This window comes from Channa argus, chromosome 1 (genome assembly GCF_033026475.1).
Source record: "Channa argus isolate prfri chromosome 1, Channa argus male v1.0, whole genome shotgun sequence".
NCBI lineage: Eukaryota > Metazoa > Chordata > Actinopteri > Anabantiformes > Channidae > Channa > Channa argus.
Window position 1 is genome coordinate 9712670 of NC_090197.1, and position 17343 is coordinate 9730012.

At 41.6% G+C, this 17343-nt stretch overlaps 1 protein-coding gene across 3 annotated transcripts in view; it reads left to right on the forward strand.

The window, feature by feature from the left end:
• Window positions 1-14158, forward strand: part of myo1g (myosin IG) — a 44471-nt gene extending 30313 nt beyond the window's left edge. For 2 of the 3 annotated variants that reach the window (XM_067495484.1, XM_067495517.1), the window contains one exon: window positions 13314-14158. In XM_067495484.1, coding sequence (XP_067351585.1) covers window positions 13314-13476 — 163 coding nt within the window. In that variant the 3' untranslated portion in view covers window positions 13477-14158. Of the gene's footprint in view, window positions 1-7632; window positions 7782-13313 lie in introns of all 3 variants that reach the window. The other variant, XR_010913555.1, reaches the window with a different exon arrangement.
• The last annotated feature ends 3185 nt before the right edge of the window (window positions 14159-17343 follow it).

A 17343-nucleotide genomic window follows, 5' to 3' on the forward strand; every position in this document is an offset into this window, starting at 1 on the left:
GAGAGTCGACCACTGGGAGTGGGTTTCAGCTCTCTGCCTGTCTTTGTGCCACCATCTGCAGTGAAAGGGGGGGGTCATGACCTCTACCAGGCTACCCATCAAAAGGGAACTCATGAGACAAAGTCAGGGGTGAGCTGAGAGCATGTGGGGGGGGGGGGGGGGGGGGGGGGGGGGAGGAGGAGTAGGACAATAAACTCCACTTGTTCTTCCTTCTGTCAGGAAATTATCCTAGACTGAGCGAGTCACGCGCACATCATTTAAGATTGTGAGGCTGGTAGACTGATCGGGGAGGGGGTGGGGGGTCAATGCAACGATTGTGATGCCTGCTGTTTTTTCTCATCTCTCCGCTTCCAACATGAGAGAGAAGATCTGTGAGTGTTTACAGGCGTGACAGACTGTGCGGTGGCAAAGTGAGTTTGAACAAAACTGGGTCAGCAGAGGCAACATCAGCAGCACAAGGTGAAACCTGACTTCAAAGCGGCTCTGTGTTGTCGGAGAGAACTGCAAAGACAAGCTGTCTAGTTTACTGTCATGTCACATCCGTCTCCTGTTCCCTCGGCGAAGCGCGTTCTTCCGCGCTCTCCTCCTCATCCGTCGCTCTTTCCTGCACATGCCCCCATCCTCGCCTGCCTGCCTCTTCCTGTCACCTGGGCCAGAGCTGTCAGCATGAATGAAGGGTGTCTGTGTGTGTCGCCATGTTTACTCAGAGAGAAGTAGAGAATTGTGTGTGAGTTTTTGGGGGGTGGACTCATGGACCATCTGCAGGGACAGCTGGGGGAGTATGAGCGAGCTAAAAGCAGGATTTAGGGTATGATCTGTCCAGGCCTTAAAGGATTGAGGAGGATTCTTTACTTAAAAGGCAATTTGGGGATTTTATTATCCTAAGCATCGTTACCAGAGACTCTTGAGACACAGTGTAACAAAACTTTCTGTACCGGCTGTGTTACTTAATCAAAACTATCCACGCCTTTAAATGCATTTCTGCTAAATTCAAGATCGAGTACCATATTTGCAAGGTAGGGGTATCTATATTCCAACATCCCTGTCTTTTCACCATGTCACCATCAATATATCCAGTAAAACATAGTTTTTCTAACTTCTTCTTCTTTTCTAACTTTCTATATTGTCATCTCAGGTGAAAGCAACCATTCTTCAACAAATGACTATTAGGGATGATTTCATGTTTATACATTATTAAAAGATGACTTTTAGTGAACCTAACATACATTGTAATGTGTTTCTATTAGTCCTGAAACACCAAATCACCAGTTCGTCCCAATTATGACATTTTAAGTGTGAATGAAGAGTAATTACTTAGTCATAAATACAATAATGAAAATAACCATTAGAATGCAGCACTTCCCAAAGCTTCAGTATTTTTCAAAAAAAGATTTTTTTGAATAGAAATATACCAACACTTATCCTGATGTGGAAGCCTCGGCAGAAACTGATTCATTGATCAGATCTGGCAGCTGTGCAGAGATACTCACCTCTAAATGAGGCTTGAGTGAGGCTCATCCTTCTGACCAATCAGAAAAAAAGCAACAATTTCTGCCCGATTAGAAATTTTGCAGTTTCTATTCAGGCTCCAACAGTTGTTTTGCAGTTAGTGGCGTAAAGTAATGAAAACTAGTAGCTTTCTGCTGTGAGCATCATTTACTGAAACAAAAAGCTCAGCAATGAAGGGTTAACACACCAAACAGTGCTGTTTTCCAGAAGTTTCCCATTCTTTAGATTAATATGACTCAATTCCTTCTCTCCCCATTTTGTATTTTCAGTTGTCCTCCCTTCCTTTTTCTTTTATTTGTTTCCTTATTCACTGCCTCTCCTTCAGAACTTCTCAGCTCTTCTCTAAATCAGCAGTTTATGAATATGGAAAGACCTGGGACGGTGTTGCATTAATAGCAGTCTTCTGGGTCACCCCTCCCTTCCTGGTGCAGTAAAAAAAAAAAAAAAACACCATAATTTCATTAACCTCCAAGCATCTGGGAGTGGTCCTGTGATGTGGCTTTACTGACCAGAGGGACGCACCCACCCCCTTGTACACAACCACCGTGACCTGTTAATGATGTCAGAGGACTTGTTGACTTTCTCGTTGGAGCACGTTGGACCTCAGCACTTTGTCTGTCAGTGGGGGCGCAGGCTAAATCATTCCTCTCTTTTCTAAATTCACTTTTTAGGTCGTGAAAGGCGTCATCGAAAGCCTGAAATATCCTTCTCTGTTCCTCTGCCTTAGCCTTTTTTTTTTTGGCCTCCCTCAGTGGCTGTCCTCGATATGTTCTTCTCACGGCCCGGCAGGCTGCAGCAACAGGCCAGAGACAGAGAAGCAGCTCTGCTCTGTCTTTGCTCAGCTCGACCCTCCTGTGCTCTAGTCCTGACCGTCGTCTTCCCTTCAGGGTTTTCAACCCTACAGCTTCTGATCTGGGTCTGCTGCTGGTTTCATGCATGGCACTGGATCAGAGCGTGTGCCGTTTTAATCATTTGGGGAGTAACTATGGCAACAGCTTTTAACCCAGGTGGACTTAAACAGTGTATATTAACACTGACCTATTTCTTTCCCAGTTCCCATACAGCTGGCAGGTCATGTGTTCCCCTGATCTTCCCTATTTAGCCACAAAGCTGAGCCTGAGTTTAGCTCTTGATTACAGTCAGTCTGTATCAAATTGGCACGTTATTATCCGCAGCGTGTGATTGGCTGCCACCAGCTTGTGAGTGAATAATTCGACCTTGAAAAATATATGTCAAAAGTGTTTCTTGTCCTAACACATCAAACCAAATTAAAGCTACCAGCTTGTAGTGTGTCTATAATTGGAGCTGACAGCACTTGCATGAAGATGCCATGTTCCAGATGGATCATATTTAGGTCCATTTGATTCAAATCTGCTTCACCGTATGTACATAAATATTTCTGTAAATCATTTCTTTAATAATTCTGTCAAAGATTTGTTTAAAAAAAGACTCGTCAGTCAATCTAATGATCGTGGCTTTACTTTTTACCTCATACATATGAAAACTAAGTATAAGATTTTTTTAGAAATTGATTAAGATAATGCAGTGATGAGGATTCAAACATTAATTATGTTGAAACAAGTCACTTTAAAGTCAAAAATTACTAACTGTTACATTAAATATCAGTTATTTACTGCAAAAAAAAAAAGAAAAAGAAAAAATCCAAATAACCGTAAGAAAATTCCTCTACATAACAGTTATGTTTTCTGTTTGTGGGAATGTTTCCTTCATTATGAATGTAGTCTTTCATTCAGGCCCAAACTTGCAGGGTCAAACTTTGTTGACTCGTCCCACTTCATATCATAAATGAAGTATAAAAATGATTCTGGTGCTGATCTCTGCAGGTAGCGGTGGACACAGAGCTCAGTGTTACAGTACAAAGAGGATGTGGATTTTTTTTTTTTCATGGAACATGGGGCTAATAATGACTACTGTGAAGCTCCGTTTGTCTTTAGTACAAAAGCCCCATTCAGACATGAGTAGTTTTAGAAAAGCAATTGCTTAATAAAATATTTCCCTTTTTTTAATTTGTTGTTATTTTTGGTTTTGGCTGTTTCTGTAACAGGTGATGATATGATACAGGGAAACCATGTGACTTTAATTACAGGTGGACTCAGTGTTGTAGCTGTGTAGGAGGAGGGGCAGCCAAACTGCAGAAAGCATCACGTGGGCTGTGCAAACATAAAATGACATTACTACAGCCTGTGTGATATGCGGTTAAGTGACAAAACAGTTTGAGAAAATCGGTTTCCTCTTCTTTAGCTGTCACAATGTATCTGGGCTGATGAAAGCAACTTTAAATGCAACTCTGTTCACACAATCTCTTGAAAAATGCAAAACGTCTGTGTTTATGAAGCTCAAATTAGAGGAAGACCAGTGAGTTCACTGAAAAACAGATGGTAATTAAGGCTGTAATTAGCACAGAGATGGGTGGTGAAAAATCATTTGTGGTGCAGGCTGAAGAAGATTCAATGACCCGAGCAGGTTAAGCTGATCTCCTCTCACCTCACCTACAGAAATCAATGCCACCCTGATGCCCTAAATAAACTGAAATCCCTACAGTATATAACTAAATGTGAGTGTGTTTATGATAGTAATGTTTGTGTCTGAGCAGTAATCACAAGCATTATCTTAGAGAAATTTAAGTCATGCTGTTCTGTTGTAACAACAATTTAAAGCCAATCTGCATACTCCTAGATTCTATACACCAAGCGATTTCAACTGCTGGTGACCCAGGGACCATCAAAAAGTAACCGGAGCACCACTGTTGTGGGGGGGGAAGGATGTGTTTTTATGCAAAGTAATAACTCTCTTAAAATGCTGGTCAGTAAACTAATGTGTATATTATGCATGAACGTAACATTAGTGACACATTACCAGCGTCAGCTACCAAGGACGGACTGGCTTTTCTAAATGTTCAATCAACCAACCAATCAATCAATCAATCAATCAATCGATCAATCAATCAATAAATCAATCAATCAAGATTGAAGAATGGTGTACTGTACCAATCAAAGACAATGAAATGTAAAACGGCGATAATAAACCCCACAAAACAGGAGTACTACAAATAAATGTTACATATTTGCATGGGTTTGATTATTAACAAACAATTTTTAATACATGGAAATGTGTTAAAATACAAACATACAGTGAAACTACAACCCCAGTTCCTAAAACGTTGGAAAGATGTGAAAACGTAAATAAAAACAGAATGGAATGATTTGCAAATCTTTCCAAACCAATCGCAATTTCTTTCACAATACAACATGAACAACGTATTAGATGTTGGAACTGAGAACTATTACCATTTCATGGAAAACACATCTCATAAAAGTTGGAACAGGGGCAACAAAAGGCTGGAAAAAACTAATGGAGGAGCATTTGACAAATAATTAGGTCAACTGGCAACAGGTCAGTAACATGACTGGGTATAAAAGGAGCAGAGCCTCTCAAATGTAAAGATGGACTGAGGTTCACCAATCTGTGACAAAATACACCCAAAAATTGTGGAACAAATTCAGAAAATGTTCCTCAACGTAAAATTGAGAAGACTTTGAAGATCCCGCCATCTCCAGTATATAATAACATCAAAAGATTCATAGAATCCGGAGGAATCTCTGTCCACAAGGGACAAAGTAGGCAACAAAGGCCAAGGTCTGTTGAGCAGCAAGAAACCTGCATCAGACAAGTATGGTAAAACATTTTACTCCTAAAACTCCAGCAACTGGTCTCCTCAAACCAAGGTTAGATGATTTATTTAATGGATAACATAAAACATTTTGTAGGCTAGTGAAAATGTATATTTAAATGCCACTTCAGCTGTAGAAGTATCATGAGACTTTAATCAATCCATTCTGCTCCACCCAGCTTTCCGTCTCCCTGCTATGCTCTTCTCCCATCTGCTACCTTCCGCCACAGTCTGCAAAGCCTTTGGCCATTATTCAATGTAAAATTACAATAAATAAGAAGCTGCAGAACTTACTAATCAAGCAGAAATCAGTGAACATCCTTGCACCTCTGCCAGTGTTGTTCTGTGTCTGAATTCACAGAAGGCAACGAGAGCACCTCTACACAATATGCTGAGTTTTGAAACTAATTCCTACTAAAAAAGGTTACATGATGTAGCTTTAAGGTTTTTTTTTCTATAATCCAACATTTAAAAAGTGGTTGATGTCCGACAGTGTGTTTAAATGGTTTGCATTTGTCAGTGCTCATGGTTCTGCTCAAGAGAAAGACGTGATTTGATTGGTGCAGAAGAAGTGATATGATGGGGGAATTTCAACAAAAGAAAAGATTTAGCACCATAAAAAGATGGGTGTGGCATCATGAAGCGTGTTAAGACTCAAAGACTTCGAATACTACATCCTCTTTTGTAAATGAGCCAATCCCCACACGTTTACATCAAAGACCTGCACTGCCCGAGCTTGGCTGTTCAATCTCTGGGACTTTCTCTGTGAGCATCACAAGGGCCCCTTGGGAGTCACAGAGTCGGCTCCTGACCTCGAAACGTGCATCAGAAGGGCTCTTTGTGGGTTAAAATGGCACATGTGCCTTTAGATGCAACAAATGGATTCCTCAGCAGGTTTAACTCTTCACAAGAGTCTCACTGTAGTGCTGGGTACTACAGAGCGATTCATCAGTGGAAATACGTTTGTATCTCAACAAAGCACATGCTTGTGTGTTTTGCAGTGTCATCACTGAGCTGAAGATGTTTGGACTGATAAGACGAGTTCAGTAACAGCCCTCACTAGCAGCTGACTTTCACTGAGGTGGAACAAATGTTGCTGGTGCATTAAATACTGTCTTTATTTATTGATAATCAATTGGAAGAGACTCTTTCACTGAGTCTCTGTGGTTTGTTCTTATCTCAGACACATGTCATTAGTCTTGGGAAATAATCAAGAGCTCTGTTGTTGCAGTGCTGTTGAGGTACATTGCACTTGATAATGTGTGATGAGAGCCGTGCGTGTGGAGAAGACCTCAGTGTTGGCTTCGCACATTAATAGCAAGCACCCACTATGTGCATTCCCTCATCTGTTGTTACAGTATGAGTCATTTTTTCCCAGAATGCACCCTGAGGAGACTCAAGACGCAGGGTGCAGCTGCTTGAGATAGGCCCACTGTTTCTGATGACGCTGATGGTAATTATAATGGATGAGATTGACAATAAGCAACACTGTGATGTTAAATCGAACCCAGCGGATGGTCTGCCCCCCCCCCCCCCCCCCCCCCCACCGCCACCTGGCCACCTCACACCCGATAAGTCGAGTGGCCTCGGCCCCCACGTTGGCTCCACTGTCAGGGCTGCAGATGCTGCCGTTGCCCCAGCAATGGTTGCCAGGCAGCTGGGGAGCTGCTAATTAGGATTGCAGGGGGAAATTGCAGACTTGTGTTGGATGAGGGGATGTCGACTTGATGGAAAAGGTGAAATGGAAAAAAAATGTAGGATGGATGGGAGGGGGCTCTGATGGATGGAAAACGAATATACTGTAATTTTCCATCTATCAGAGCCCCGTAGTGAGTATAAGTTAATTTCCTTTTCTAATTCTGGATTTTTTTCCACATTTGTGGAAATACACTAAATCTACTTTTACATAATATGCTAAAGTGGTCCAAATCCATTTTTTTTTCTTTTGCAACCAAGTGACTCATGCGTGATTTCTATTTCCAAGTATGAACAAGCCAAATCAGATTTATTTTATTTTTCATATCAAATCTGGCCCATTTGTTGTTCTTTATGAGCAATCTTGCAAGTAACATTGGATTTCAGGTGCCTTTTTTATTGGGAAATATGGCCTGTATGTCCTAAATTGTTAAACGTCTCCTTTTCAAAAAAGTCCTACATTATAAGGAAAATAACTCACACAGTGGCCAAATTTCCATATTTACAAATCAGACGAGTCAACATTTATTATCTCACTTTGCCAAAGAAAAGAATTATCATATTTCACAGAATATCAGTGTAATCATTAGCTCTAGCCAATAACTATGACTGTGTCTGAGGTAGAGGTGGTGTGATTACACACTAAGTAAATAGAAAGATGCAAATTTACCCAGGGCAGTGAGAAAAGGAGTTAAAAACATTTCTCCTTGAGTTTAAATTTTGTGTTTGCACCACAGCTTTCTGAATTGGCTTGATAAACAAACACAGACAGAGGGAAAAGGAGACAGACTGGAGGGAAGCAGCAGAAAGACCCGGAGTGAATTCTGAGCCGAACACAAACACAATCCCATGGAGTGAATAAACAGAAATGCCAGCTGTCCATGAGGTAACATTTCCTTTAGACTGTAGGCTGTCTAACAGGCATGTCAGAACTCCGTTTTGTCTTTTGTCTATCACTCTGCTTCCTGTTTGGGCCTGATGACACTGCTCAGATTGTGCTCTCTCAGTGTTTGGGCACCGCTGCCGTTTGATCCCCTCCTGACACCAAATTATACCTGATACCCCGGCAACACTTACATAAAGAGAAAAGAAGACAGGAAGATGACAGACAGGAGGCTGGAGTTAAGATTTAAAGTAGACGGTGCTGAGGTGAAAAAAAAACGAGCTGTACTGATGAGCATCACATCTCTGACCTTTACCAAACTTTGAAACCCACTATGATCTTTTTAATACTTTTCTCTCTCAATAATATCATCTGAACGAAGATGCTGCAGCATGACTCGAGGTGCAAAGCTGTTGTCACTTCTGCTGTTTTTCTCTCTGTTCCTTCAGTCACCCAAAGTGTTATTTACATGCTGCATGTGTTTGTGTGCTACACACAGAAAGTGAGAATTGAACGTGCAACAAAGAGCTTGTGTGTTTGGAGGTTTTGATTCTGTCTGTAGAATCATTAGGTGCAGCTATAAAGTATTTAATTGTACTTCAGCAGTTCATCTTGACCATGTCTACATGCTTAAATGCACTGAGTTGCTGCCATATGACTGGCTGATTAGATTTAAATACCACATCTGGCCTGGCAGTGCCTCACTATCCCCTCGGAGGAGGAGGAGAATGTTGTAGAAGAGATGAATGTCTATGGTGCTTGGGCTGCTGCTTCTTCATCCTGACTTTGGATAGGCAGAGGATGGATGGATGGATGGGTGGATGGAGGAAAGGTCTGTTCTGTGGTCAGTAGTATCTTTTATCTCTAGTGGCACATGATTCCCTGGGAGTGACTGCTGCACAATCCTGGTATGTTGATCTGATTTTCCCACAGTCAGAGAAACAGCATCACTGACACAGTGTAGCATCAGGCTCGTTGGCTTTGGCTCACCACAAATAACAGTTCAGTTGCAAAAAAAAACAAAAAAAAACCCTGTAATTCTCCATAATAGAGACACCAGAGGCATGTGTTCGCATCGGATTAGTAGAATCCGGCGTCATAGAGGCGATGACAGGGGGGAAAAGATGGAGGAGGAGGAGCAGGACTGTTTGGAGGCAGAAAAAGGAAGATGAGGCAGGGGGTCTGTGTTCTCCTCCAGGAGCAGATGCTGTGCCCCAGTTCTGTTTGCTGATAAATTATTCGACTGCAGCATGAGGAGCGGTTGGCAGACAGCAGACTGTGGGCTATGTTTATATACTGAATCCCAATATGCTCAGAGAAATGCGAACGGGCCACACATTCTGTCTACGAACTTGGTGAAGAAAGAAAAAAGTAAAAACAAGCGGTTTGTGTGTGAGTGACTTTAATAGATAATGGCCACTCCGAAGGCGCTTCACACCCAGGGAGAGCAGGTTAAAAACCGTAGCTTGTCATTTAAAAGCCTTTATTCAAGCACTGGCTGAGTCTCAAATAATAGCCAGGGGAATAGCAAGCACAAACAAACAAAGGCCAAGTGAAGATCTACCTGTAGCTGACACGTTAGTTACCACTCTAACAGAAATGTTTTCATACTGTTTAGTACAATTCAAGTCTCGTCTTCTTCATCATACTCGTGACAGGTGCTAATTTACCATAAACAAAACACGGCATTTCCTCCATGGGCATTCATGGTAACGTAACGTCATTCAGGGTAAAGTGTCTAAAAATACTGAGGCTGATTTACGTTTCCAGTAGCTGGGGAACCGAGGAAGTTAGAAATAAAGGGCCGTCTTACTTTGAGGTTTAGTTTTATTTGTTTACACGTGGAAAAATACAAGTCATTAAAAATAGAAAATGTGAAAGAGGAGTGCAAAAATCTCTCTCAGGGATTCGTTCAAGGCAGTGTGTTCCTTAATACATGAAAGCAAATGAACATTAAAAAAACAGCACAAAACAAGCAACATAAATCTTCCGTGAATAACGGTTCTGCTCTGAGACACCAGCCACTGTAGAAATTCAAGCGAATGTGAAATGATGTCACTGGATCCACCACTGAACAATGACAGTTTGAGATGTGCTCGCTTAAAGCAGTTCTAGCATCAAAGCTCAAACTAGTCGCACATGAATTTAATACCGAGTTTGAAATTAGTTGTGTTCAAACACATTGGTTGTGTTGATAGACAGCTTGAGGTTTGAATTAAACAGTGTGTGTCTGCAGCGAGGAAAGCACTGAACAGTTTTCACATCTCACATCTGTGAACAACACTCTGCTTATAGTGTCAAACAATGGTGTCAGTGGTTGGCTGACAAAAGGCTTCTCACTGCTGACAGTAACCCTACATGCAAATACATGTAGATCATTTATCTTGTACTTGAGTTCTGTGCCTCTACTTTCTTCTTCTTTTTTCTTTTTTTTTTTTTTGCTTGGTTGGGGAAAGGATTGTGGTCACGATCGGAACAAACGGTGTCCATTATTGGTTTGAGACGGGATGTTAAATGAACACTCTGCTGGTCACACTACACCCTGCCACAGTGTAAGCGCTGCGTCGTCCGTACATTCAATCCCTCTGCTGACAGCTGGGACGAGGAAGTGTGGCCCGGCCTGTTTGGCTGGCCAGTCGCTGCACACTCAGCTGAAGATGATCCAGTGTGAAGTCACTGCTTCCTCTGGTCCCGCGGGGATCCGGCAACCCCACTGCTCTGCCAAAGCCAAACTGGCCTTACACATGGCTCAGTCTCTGCATACAAAGAGCCTTATACTGCGTCCACCAACGTCACAGCCGGAGGCCTAAGGGAGTCTGAGAGCACGGCCGATATTCCTGCTTGAGGGGATGGTTCTCTGTATTCAAAGTGGTTTGTTGTTTTTCCCATCAGGAGACGCACTTTGATTGAACCTAACTCAAAGGCTTTAAAAAGCAGAGCGCCATTTTCCAATGCCCGTAATGTGACTGATGAGCAGGGCTGGCTCGTACATATAAGACAACCTGGCAACTGCTAGCTTTCAAAAGCCTGGCTGAATTTCATAGCCGAGGAAGTTCCTCTGTAAAAAACTTAATTTATGCAGATTGCATAATTTTGTTGTGGTTACGCAATAGTGTCTGCTGGCTGGTTTATTACACACACAAGGTGAATGAATTAGAGAAAACTAAACAAAAAAGAAACTTTCCCATAGTTTAAATTCAATACACGGAAGTAAACATCCAGTGATACTGTTCATTAGGTAACATAACAGTAAGTTACACATAGGTGGAACATGCAGGGCACTGAGACATTGTGGCTGAAATGTAAACTACTAGTATATACAATATATTGTGCCCTCACTGCACAGTGAACTGCACCACCGTGACAAAGATTATCATACTGAGATCACGCTGACGCGGTGTCAAAGTCATACCCGCAAGATTCTTGTTCTTGTTGGCATGTGACATACAGGGCTCGGCCTTTTCTGAACTAGTTAGAAGGGGGAGCCTTGGTCAAAAACCTACTGAAGGGAATATCCCCCCCCCCGAAAAAAAACTGCTCCCAGAGCAGTTTTGGTCTTTTGCATTATTGTTATTATTATTATTATTATTATTATTATTATTATTATTATTATTATGTTAGGTTTATGGTTACACCGAAATGCCATGTGGGCGGATGCAAACTTAACCCTGAACCTAACTGAATAATAATACACGTTCAATACAAATATTTTGCCATCATCAGAAGAAATGGTCGTGGAATGTACAAAAAAGTTTGCATTTATTATTATTTTCACTGTGTCATTTCACGTTTTTCCTCTGCAGCTGCTGCACATCCTGCCAGTGAGAGACACTGTTTTCCTTTGCAGCAAAGGGTAAAGTCAGGACAGGATAGATGAGCGTTACAGAGCAGGGTCTAAAGATGCCCCTGATTTAAAGTTTGGATCGGATGGATCGGGTATAGGTCTGGTAGCACCAGACACTAAATTTGCTCAAGCTGCCAGTTGATGGTGTTAAATAACTATTAGCTTGCAGAACTATCAAAAAATCTTGTGTGTCAAAAATCAGTGCTCAGTCACTGCACATTTCTGGAGCCGTGGTGCAGCTCCTCATACTGTAAGGAACTCAAACAGGTGTGGCCCTGCTCCCTTTTTTCCACAGTCCTGCAGCCTGCCCGCTGAACCCCCTAAGCCAGCTGTCCTGTCCTGCTCGGGCAGTGGAGAGCCTCAACACAGAAACCCACTGACCTCCACAGGGTTTTGAATTGGTGTGAGCTACGGATCTCATCACACTGGCTACCACCAGTGAAACCTGACCCGGGCGGAGCGTGCTGAGAAAAGCCTCTGGCTGTGCCGGAGGACAGTGGATGATAGGCTGTGGAGGTCTGTGGTGCAGGAAGGTGCAGGTGTCTGCTGCAGGGGGAAACAATGTGCGGAGGCTGAGATTGTCTGCGGCTATGATTAAATGCATCCGTCTAAACATAGCCGACAGTCCTCATGTGAAAGCTTTTTAGACACAGCTCAGCCATTATACCTTCTTGGCTCAATTAAAAGACAATTTTTTTTTAGCATTTGGAGAATTATACATCTTCAGGCTTTGTGTTCAGCACATTCAATTAGAAAAAAAAAAACAAGGGATACTATATTAATGTGCCATGTCTCAGCTTTGAGGACATAATATAAGAACTGTGTGGGAGATGGATCTATTTTAACACCTAGGCTTATTCTGAAATCACTCCCTGTTCACTCTTTCATTACTCCCTATAATACGTTCAGGCAGTGGTTCAATCAGTAGTGAGCAGTAAACTGAAAATTGGCTTGATTTTGCGTCACCACAGCTGTAGAGCTGCAGAAAGGGAAGCAGTGCATCGTGGGATTGTTACCAGCAAGTGACATGTACATTGTTGAACCTGTGGCTGCCAACGCAACTGGTGCACTTTCACTTACTGATTGTTTCATTGCTGACTGCAGCAGCAGGGTGAATGCAGAGGAGCATTCACTGAGCTCAGATTTAGCCAAATTCAATTCATACGTAAGCATTCATCGATGCTACATGTCCAGGGGTGAAGGGGTAGAATATCCTGGCCGAGCCAATCTCCTAGACACGGCCAGAGCCTTATGTCTCAAACCCCGTCCTGCTTGTTTTCCAGCCTTGCACTACCCACAATCAATTACCTGGATCAGGTGTCTTCAGTTAATCAGCACAGGGGATGGAAAAAAAAGCAGCACAGGGGCCCCTGAGGATCAGCGCTGGGAACCACTCACCTGCTCAATTGACCACTGAGACATGGCTCCTGTATTCACTGTTTTCTTTCTTTCTTTCTTTTCTCTAAAACATTTCCTTTCTGTTTTAAAATAAGAAACACTGCTGAAACATTTGTATTGGAAGGTGAAACTAGATCACACCTAGCAGTCCATGCACTGACTCCTTTGGTATAAATGGGTCAAAAGCTGAGGATTATTAATATTAAAGAGAATGTTTTAGCAAATCTATGTCAGTGAAGAGCTCTTTTGTAACACAGAGGTTTGTGCTTGTCCTTTTTTTTTTGGTCCTGCAGTGTAAGAAAAGTCCCGTTTCCTGTGAAGGTTTGCTGTTCGGCTGTGAAGCTTCATATGCGGGAAAAACCCAAGAGCGTCACTGTGGAAACCAAGCCCGGTCTAGGCCACGCAGACTTCAAAAAAAGCAGAGACGGTTTCATCCTGCAGGTCCCCGGCAACTGAAAGCGTCCAACCAACGGAGCCAGCAGCAGTTTGACCTTCTACACCTCACTGCAGCTGTGTTTGGTGAACTGCTCCTTTAACAGGATGATCTCTCATTATCTAAAGTGGTCAAAACGTCACTGAGTTTCAAACTGTTTAAAGACTTCAGTTGACAGGCATGACTTTGTCCTGACACGTTAACTTTTTTCAAATATTTTCCACAAAGGTTTTAAAGTATTAACCCAGAGCAGAGTTGCTGCCATTCTGCTATGTTAATCCTGAACTGCAGGAGGACAATGTTCACTGGACAATGACGAAAGCACTGAATAATTTGGGAAATTAGGACGTTTTTTTGTTGGTGTAGAAGCTCAGGACACAGCTGCAACATATATAATACTGTACATGTATGATACAGGTTTTGCTTTTGCTGGCATTTTAGGATATTTTTTAATGACAATGTAGAACAAAAACAAAAGTAAATGCACTTTTTATGACAAATTGTACATCACAATGCAGAAAAAAAAAATCAAGGTTAAACATTCCACATGGATCTTTGTGAGTAGAATGAAAAACAATGAAAAACAAGAGCTCTTTGCTGCAGCTGCAAACACAGAGCAGATCATACCAATTACTCCATGGGAGAAGTATTAAAAATAGGAAAGGGAAATAAGAGGATGGAAGAAAATAAATTATTCAAGATTTACTTAAGCAAGTTATGTGTGTGTTAATTTCTCCCTTCTGCTTTGCCACATAAAGAGAAGCTGCATCTATGCGATTTTCCATTGTAGCTTTGAAGAAAGAAAAGTGAAAATGAACAACAAAGGCTCAAGAGCCTTTTATTTTGTAGTTCAAGAATCTTCTGTCCTCAATTAAGATGATTTCCTGTACAAACAGTCGATTTAAAATATCCATGTTTATATGGAAAAATCTCCGCCCAGCAGGAAGTATCTTAAAGGGCAACGACATCACCTGGAGGAGTTTTAAATCATTAAGAGTTCAAATATTATCATCAAGGGGAGCTCAGGAAAAGCATGTTGACCACTATTACAACCTCCATAGTGTGAGCAATGAGATGACATAATCTGAAGTGAAGGTTCCTCCAACTGATGTCATCAGGAGGCATTTTTAAGCCAGAAGAAGAGAGATATTTTAATATAGGAAGGTCAGAGAGAGGTTTAAAAGCATTATTGCATGCTGTCCAGAGAAAACAGAACTATTTCCTCCCTCATCCCTTTGGTGTCCTCTGGCCCAGACCAGGTTGGCTGATAAAAACATGGGCACTGCAAACAAATATGGGAAGCCTAAAATGTCCTGCCGTCATCCGGAGCGGATAACAAGCAGTGATGTTCAGTGCACGTTTATTATCTTGTTAGTCACTGAGGTGCCAATTGGGGGTTTGTCACCTTAGTGTTGACACGTAGGCAGGGTTGGACTTTACAGCAGGGCAGTTCTGTGAGCCACTGGGGCATTGACACCCTGACTTATGGAGGGCATTTCTACTAAAACATATTCATAAAAAGCTACAAACTATTGCTCCAAGGGTGGTGCTTGAAAGTTTGTGAACTCTTCAGGATTTTTCATGGGAACCTAGTAAAACAAATCATATGAACGTTTATGCTTATTTAGTTCCTGTGAATACATTTTTAATTTTAAATATTTGCATTTGGCAAAAAGTATATTTAGGGGAAATTACAGTCAGGTTTTTCACCAAGTTTGAGGAAAATGATTGAAATAGGTTATTGAAATTTACTCAAAACCCAGAAGCCAATATTAATTGAAGCAACGATTAAAATGTGTTTAGTAATAGTATAGAAAATTATGAGTCAATATAACCAAAATATTTAGTAAATATAAATTCATTTTAAAAAGTCTCCATACATGCTAAATTTCCAGACTAATGTTAGTTTACATTTAATAAACACACATTTTTATTCGACTTCTATTTACTGGGTCAGTTAATATTTCCAGTCCTGAGTTTTTCTACACATCAATGCACCTCTTGTAATTTAGTCAGTATCTAATTTTTTGCTAAAGCCACGGCCTATTTTCAAAGCTCGTGTTGTTTTCTCAGCACGTAAATGAACATCACACTCCCTTTAAATAGGTTTTGATAAACCACATCCCTAAATTCATGACCATGCTTTGCCACAACAGCTACACTGTGAACACACAATGAAATAGCAAGTAAGGACATTGTGACCAGACAAGAGCTCAAACTGTTCTTAAACCACAGCTGCTGCTACACACCTAATATTATCTATCTTTTTAAAAGCATAGTTAACCTTGTAATGTGCATCTTGGGGTTAAATAGGTCACATGACAGTTCAGAAGTCGAGTAAAGCTAAAGAGTGTCTACTATGAGAAGTGTTTTTGGTTTCCTTACTTAAAATCCACTCAATTGGACATAAGCATTTCAAATAATTAATTCACCTTTGATGATCTAAACATTATGTTATTACAAATTAGCTGCACTTATTTTATTGTAGTAAGTTTACTCCCATTTCTCATTAATATCTTCACCCCAATCTCCAAAGTTTTTACAGTGTTGATCGAGTTTTGGATTCTGAGCAGTGTAAGTAATTTCCACAAGAAAAATGATCCAATCGAAGCTGGAAGCTGAACGGATAGTGAATCACGCAGCACACAAGAAATTCCAGCAAAGAGCTGTTAGACCAGAAGAAGTTTTATATTTTTGAACAGTCAAAGTCCTGATCGTGAGCCCATAGACTTGTTGGGGAAACACCTGGAGCAGGCAGTTCGTGCAAAGAAGCCGACCAACATCTCTGTGCTGGAGCCGGTCTGGTTTTTGATCATATTTAGGCAGAAACAGAACATTAAAAAGAGTTCACAAGCCTTAAGAGTTCGCCCTCCATTATCTGTGGACAGGTCTCCAGTCTACATCAGGGCCGACACAGACAGACGACCCTTCACATTCACACGTATGGGCAATTTAGAGTCACCGATTAACCAAACACGCACGTCTTTGGACTGTGGGAGGAAGCAGCAGCACCCAGAGGAAACGGAAACCATTCATATTTCTGTATTCACAGTCAATTTCACCTAGTGATGGCCTGCAGTCACTGGCTGTCAGCATCCAATTCCCCAATCTCACTGCTCCAAAGTGTGTGTGTGAGTGTATTTATTTTGATGAGTGGGATTTGCATCATGTGGTCACAGGATGTACTGTGATGTACCAAAATTTACACCACACACAAAATGTTTATTTAACGCACTGCAAAAATCCTGTCGGTGCCACGTTTGTGTGCAGCACATTCACACGTATGAGAGTCCGTTCAACACTCCCAAACGCCCATGCAACTCCATTTTCAACACCTTTTAAATAGCTGTAACTGCAGAAATACACGCACTTCATCAGAACATGGTTTTGAATTAAAGCCTGCGTGAACGTGGACATGTACTTTTCTTTTCGTGTGCTGTGATCTGGCTACGTTTCTGTCCATGTATTATGTCTTTGCCCTAGGCTGACATGTCAAAATGGATACATTTTGCATCACTGTGTGAAATTGGGAAATATCGTGTTCATTCATCTATTGAGGGAACCCTGTCTGCTGACGAAGGCTGCGAGATGCAGTTGAAAGCTCTGTAAAAGGCCAGTGGACTCGGGCTGCGTTCGGACTGGTGCTGTGCGCTCTCGCCTGCAATTTAGCAAACTAAGCTGCTTTAACACATCCAGGCACAGATACCTGGTGGACTGGTTTATAATATGAATCACGGTCTGTATGACGTTGCGTCTGTGCAAAACATTTGGTGTCTGGGAGATATTAACGTGTGAAGATTTGTCACTATAGTTGGATCTCATTTCATCATTTCATGACTCATTGAATGCGTTTACCTGAACTTAATTAACTGGGGTACGGTCTGCTTTGT